This window comes from Gavialis gangeticus, unplaced genomic scaffold (assembly GCF_001723915.1).
Source record: "Gavialis gangeticus isolate Ggan-Ray unplaced genomic scaffold, GavGan_comp1, whole genome shotgun sequence".
Taxonomy (NCBI): domain Eukaryota; kingdom Metazoa; phylum Chordata; order Crocodylia; family Gavialidae; genus Gavialis; species Gavialis gangeticus.
Genome location: NW_017729015.1, coordinates 9467652 through 9474158, shown reverse-complemented (window position 1 = coordinate 9474158; position 6507 = coordinate 9467652). Strand labels below are relative to the sequence as shown.

The 6507-nt window shown below is 46.6% G+C and overlaps 1 protein-coding gene across 1 annotated transcript in view; it reads left to right on the top strand.

The window, feature by feature from the left end:
* DNAJC8 (DnaJ heat shock protein family (Hsp40) member C8) overlaps positions 1 to 4239 on the top strand; it is a 17906-nt gene extending 13667 nt beyond the window's left edge. The window contains exons 8-9 of the mRNA XM_019512189.1: positions 1113 to 1188; positions 3444 to 4239. Of these exons, the coding sequence (XP_019367734.1) occupies positions 1113 to 1188; positions 3444 to 3566 (199 nt within the window). The 3' untranslated portion in view covers positions 3567 to 4239. The remainder of the gene's footprint in view (positions 1 to 1112; positions 1189 to 3443) is intronic.
* The last annotated feature ends 2268 nt before the right edge of the window (positions 4240 to 6507 follow it).

The window sequence follows — 6507 nt, the reverse complement described above, 5'->3', positions numbered from 1 at the left end:
TAAACCAGCAAAGCTTAAGGCCCAGTGCAAAACAGATGCTGCAAAGTGCATTACCACTTGTTCTGTTTCTTACAGTTCAAACAAGCTGTGTATAAACAGACGATGAAGCTCTTTGCTGAACTTGAAATTAAAAGGAAAGAGAGAGAAGCTAAAGAAATGCATGAAAGGTATGAGCAGCATTGGCACTGTCTGTATGTAAATGAGGCTTTGTCATGTGTGTTCAGGAGGAAATTAAGACTGTGGACAAATATAATTTTAAAACATTCAAAAAGGAAAGGAGAACTAGTTGCTCAGGAGTGGAACGGTTACAATTAAAGCGGTTATGTGGTCAGTTACAGGAGTGGACAGATGTAACAGTTCTATTAAAAGGCTTAGTTCTTTAATTTAAAATATTACTGTATTATGGATTCTGGCACTTCCTAAAGAAGTCACTCACAAGAACAATTCAGGGGGAGCACATGCTGATGTGCTAGCAGTAAGCAAAATGTTAAGTTTTCTAATGTTAAATATGTTGCTGAATTATTTTATTTTTTTTGTTTGGTGACTTTCATGACCTGATGGTTCACTTTGGTATTTTGCATGATTATAGTGCAACATTTCCCAGCTGGTGGGCACTAATATCAGTCAGGGGGCTGCAAGGTATTAAAGTTTGCTGCAGTCGAGAGCAACCCCCCCCCCAGTCAAGTGGTCCATTGAAAGGCTGACAGACTATCTCAGCGAGTAGGTAGGGGTATAATTGTTGTCATTGGTATGCTTACAAAAAAAAGGTGGAATGGCTGTGAAATATTTGACTTCCAAGAAGGGTTGCCAAGATGAAACTTGGGAACCACTGACCCGGTAGTACATATTCTGTCATCAGTGATTGTGTCATCTTGTGTTCTTAATGCTCTCCTTATCTGGGTTGTCTGAAACTAATTCTTGTATCAGAAATGTCTTATATTCCATGTTCTCTTACTTCCTGGCTTAGAGTGTATATTTCATTCATTCTTTTTCAAAAGTACTTGCCTTCCCTGCCTAATCAGAGTGGATTCATGAGAAGTTTGTGGGCGGGTTGTGTATTTCTTTAAAGTATGGACCGACAAGCATGTACTTCTTTATTGACTCCCTTCCAGGAAGCGGCAGAGAGAGGAAGAAATTGAAGCCCAAGAGAAAGCCAAACGAGAGCGAGAGTGGCAGAAGAACTTTGAGGTACTCTGCAGCACAGCCAATTGCTATCTTCAGTAAAGGCATCTCAGCAGCTCTGGGCTTGGCTACAGAGGATGCATCTGGAAAACAGAGCAAGTCTTGTCCTGTCCAATAATGGCACAAGGCAGTTTAAGTAGGCAGAAAGCATAGTGAAGGATCCTACAGGAACCTGGGTTTTATGTAATCCGAGGAGAGGAACAGTGTTCTTGTGTGTTTTGAAGGCTGAAGGGATCTCTTGCATACAAAGGAAAGCTTTTGATCTGTGCCCCTTTCATGGGGAGATGTCTGTAGTGAATTGAGGTGCTGTATATCTTGCCCCTCTTACAGCTTTATATCTACACTCAGCCAGGAGACTGAATTGCCCCTGAGCTTGAGTAATTGGTGTGTTTGTTTGGCCTGTGGAATACATTGGTGAGACTCAGTCTAGTTCTTCATGGATGGATGCTTGTATCTAAGAAGCGTGGATCTTGGCTGAGTACCATAAACCTGAATGAGTGCAGAGATAAGTCAGGATGTCAGGCATATCTGTAGAGGCTTTGTATATGCTGCTGTTCATGCTGCACCTGTACTCTCGGTAAACATATTGGACTTGTATGCTGAAATTCACTTAAATTTTATCAGTTCCATCCTAGCATCTAGGAGGCTGACCCACACACTATTGTGCTAGGTGCTCTACAAACTCAGAACAAAAGCTCCACAGAGCTTCAGTGTAAGATGAGAGATGGTGAGGAGCTACAGACAAGAGAGAAGCACAAGGAAGCAGTGAGATAACATTGTCCAAGATAACAGTTGTAGCACAGGAACAGCCAAACTGTTGTGAGGTTTTTGTAGGTATCTTGGCAAAGGAGTTCTGAGGGGGCCAAAAAGAAGCATGCGGATGTTTACAGGGAGCTTCTCCCAAGCATGGGGCAAAACACAAAGGTGCTTGTTTGGAGATTAAAAAGTCGGCAACGAAGCTGGGGATCATGGGAAGCTATCACGGCTGCTGGTGCTGCAGCTCTGAAATGCATGCTCTCTGTCTTTGGGCAAGTGAACCTGTGCATTTGGAACTGGTTCTCCTCCCTTGCCCATTTGCCTCATAGTCTATGTGAAGAGCTTGTTCTCTAAGCTAAATAGGTTTAAATTTGTGCCCTAAAAATATACTATCTTTAAGTGGAAGAAGCCTATATACACTGGAGTACTTGCCCCTCAGCTGGGAGGAGAGGGTTAGAAACAAAATAACGGATTCTTGGTTTGATAGTAGGCATGCGCCTACTATTGTGTTTATATTTCAAATCCATATGGAGTAGATACATGTGCAGGGAGGGGTGTTATTCCTTAGAGAAAATGTTCTTCCAGGTCTTCATGCCAGAAAAAATATTTTTGCTTCAAAGGAATTGAAACCTGGAATGCTGAAACCAGTCCGTCCCGCTTGTTCCCCAGACTCACATTGGTATACAGACATAAAAGATACTTTGTAGACTGCTGTATCTCCTCTTGCCTCTTTAGCCTTATTATGGCTTCCTATTGCCTCACCAAAAATTAGCCCTGTTTCCCAGTCATCATCCCTTGATCTCAGTTGCACACTGGCCTGTATGTTTTTGCCACCATTCCTCATAGGACGTAGCCTAAAGCTCTACTCGCCAGCTTGGCCAGATGATGTCCAAAGATGTTCTTCCCTGTTGCATTATATCCGTGGTCTCCAACCTTTAAGTAGGAGATCACCTTTGGCATTTAAAAGCAACCCAAGATCTACCATGTGCTGCCGCCAACCCCCACCCCCAGCAGGTAAGTTGCAGGGGGGCGGGGGCAGATCGAGGCAGAGGGAGAAAAAATTATTTGGGGGTGCACCTCCCCAGCAGGTAAGTCCCACCTGGCTGGGACCCCACTCAATTTACCCCAGCTCCTGCCTCTGGCAGTGTCCCTCACCACGGGGGCCTCGATCTAGCCCCCGTCCCTTCCCTCCCTTACCCCCATGGACTGACCTGCTGGGCTGGGGTGTGTGTATACACGCAGGCACTCAGTCCCCCATCCCAGCTTCTGATAGACTCCAAGAGGCTCTGAGATCTACCGGTGGATCGAGATCCACTGGTTGGTGACCACTGCATTAGATGGATGCTATCCCTCTGCAATCCATCTGCTCTCTTTTTTTGGCACCTACTTGGGGGGTGCCATCTGCTGGGTGAGAGGTTGTGGTCTGTCAGAGTTGGTGGAACATGACCTTCTCTGTCAGTCTTGTCTTTCCTTGTGTTAACATGTTCCTCCCGTATCTTGCTCAGGAGAGTCGAGACGGGCGTGTGGATAGCTGGAGAAACTTCCAGGCAAATACAAAAGGGAAGAAAGAAAAGAAAAACAGGACCTTCCTGAGGCCTCCCAAAGTAAAAATGGAGCAACGTGAATGAGCCCAGCAGCAGCTCTGCACAAGCAAGTCCCCTCAGCCTCCCTGCTTTTAAGGACTCATTATCACCTAGGATAATATTTGCTTTTCAGTAGATGGTTTTGTTTTTCAAGTACAATTGAATATTGGTCCAGGTATTTTTTGTACTTTGTACATTTGAACTAGGGCCACGGTATGAACTCTGTCAAGAACCAACTGCTCATAGAACGATTGGATTAAGAGGGTCCTGCCATAATTGCTGTCCTGTTTGTTTTCAGCCCTGTAATTCAGTGTTTTGTACTTCAGAGATTGTGCTGTTTCTCCATCTTCACATACAGTTTGTGAGAGTCTGATAGAACAGCATGTCTGAAATGGCACTGGTGCCTCTTCAGGCCTCCTCCAGCTTTGGGAAGATCTGTTACCAGCTGTGGGGTCCGGTTCCAGACTGAGGTGGGTGGGGAGGCTCAAACCTGACTTGGAGATGTGCAGTTCAACCTCCTGCAGTTCCCCACCCAAATGCATGGTGCTGAAAGCCTTGCCCTTTGACTCCCAAACTAAAATCCTGGCTCTCCAGCTTGGAGTTCTGTTAATCTTAGTTTTTCCTTTACAGGAGGTGACTAGCTTGTCTATCTTCTCCCTTGTTTAATAGTTAGTAGCAATGTTCTGTATGTAAAATAAATTTTTACCCAAATTATTAATTGTTGCTTAGATTTATTTAAATATGTGACTTTGAGGGAGTTAGGATGATCATCAGCCTTTCCTTTGTGGCTTCTGTAGTCAACACCAACCTGAAAGCTGTCTTTAAATCATCATTTGAAAAACTCTGCTTGGCTGTCGTTCAGCTTGGCTCCTGGTTGCGGTGGGGCAGGGAGGATAGAATCTCTCTCTTCCAAATTTGCTGCCTTGATGCTTCCTTTCCCTAGGCTGGGGATCAGCAACCTTCAACCCAGTGGCCTGACTGAAGCCTGTCAAGCAACTTCATTCAGCCTACAGCACCAGAAAGTTGGTGGTGGTGGTTCAGCACCTGCTCATACATTCATTGGGAATATTTGTAGCAATTCAGCAGCTGGGGAAATGGCAGCTGGAATGGAATTCATATACCCAGTGCTGTACTGTCAGACCAGTAATCCATGTAGCTCAGTAGCCTCTGACGGTGGCAAGCATATGCTTTAGAGCAGGGGCAGGCAAAATATGACTTGCAGACTGGATCCAGCCTGGGGTAAGGTGCCTACCAATTGATTGGATTCAACTGCAGCTGCCCCTGTAGCTGTCCACATGGGGCCAAGCCCCTGCCAGACAGCACCACCCCAGCCCTGGCCACACACAGCTTCCCGGTGGGGCTGCTGCCACAGTGGCCCAGGCCCTCCTTGGCTTGCTGTCTCCAGTAGCTCTTCCTCCTGGTGGCCCTGCTGCTTGCTGCTGACCAGCAGGGTGGCAAAATACTGCTGTATTTAAAACCATGGGTTTTGCTTCCCTGCCAATGGGGGGAGCGGGGAGCAGTGATTGGTGGGGCCCCTCCACCAATCAGTGGCTGGGGTGGCGCGCACAGGAACCTGGAAAACTACAGGAGCTGCCATGAATTTGGTAGGTCCCTAGTTAGATGTTTGACTTTTAGTATGGTTTGTTTTTATCTGTAATTTGTTAAAATGATATCTTCTGAAAGATTGTGGGTGTGGAGCCCTCAACAGCTCACCAAAACTCGTTAAGTGGCTCTCCAGTCAAAATAATTGCCCATCCCTGCTTTAGAGGGAAAGCATGTGAACAGGGTTTATCTAGAGCACTCCATTCTCTGTCATACCCTCTCTGGCATCAACCAGCATTGGTTTAGGAATGGCAGAGAAATACATATTTCTGTTTAATAGCTCCCAGTGGACCAGTGCTCCATTAATGTTTAATCCCTTTTCCAACTTGATTATACCTGCCTCTACAGCCTCCTGCTGCAATGAGTTCCACAAGCTGACTACGCACAGTGTAAAAAATACCTTGTTTTAAACCTACATCCTGATCATTTCTGGGAGTGTCCCTAAGTTCTTATATTGTACATCTTGGTGAACACGAGGCAGTCCCTGATAACTGGCCATGTGAATGCTCTTTCTTCACAGCTGATGTGGAAAAGCTCATCTCCCTCAGAGTTATGCTATCTCACAATGACCGTTGGCTCTGAGCTTGCGCACTGGGGTTTCCTGCCAAGCGGATATGCTGTACATTCCCACCCTGGCTTATCCCATGGTAATTCGTTCACTCACTTGCACCCTTAAATGAGTTTAAGTAGCCCTTGGAAATTGTAGACAAGCTGAACTGCTGCAAGGGAGATTTAAACTGATGTGTGTCCCCACGTACAGTTGCAATTTAACTACAGATGTGATTTCAAAGCAAATTAAACTGATCCAGGTTTGTGAATAGATCTGGGCTAAATCAGTATTGCTATTCTCTATGAAGACTTAAGGATTTCCATAAAACATTATGGGTTGAGCAAGTGGGGTTGTGAGTTAAGGTGTCTGGTTTTTCTGGGAGGGGAATGGGCCCTGGTGGGGTTTGGGAAGGGAAGAATGGGCACACAGACAGACCAATACGCAGACATGGATGCTCAATGGTTTAGAGACTGAGGGCAGAGGTGGTGCCCAAAGCCATCAGGCCCAGTGCCCCAGCCCACTCCTCCCATCCCTCAGAGCCCCTTGGCACTCACCTGGGAGCGTTGGTGAGATGGTGCTTCCATGTGTCGTATGCTGTTCAGGGGCGGGGAGTCCTCGTGCAGGGAGGGTCCTGCCCGACATCTCTGTGGGGTCGGTCCTGTGGGTGGCAATGGTCCTGGTCTCAGGGGTGTTGGCTGCTGCCTCATCCCTGGCAGTCCCGGCTCTCCAGGCTGGGCAGGCACTGGTCCATGATGTGGGCTGCCCATGGCACTGGTTGCACAGAATAGGTGGTAAGGCGATGACAGACCTGCCCCCCCCTTCAGCTGCAGGGGC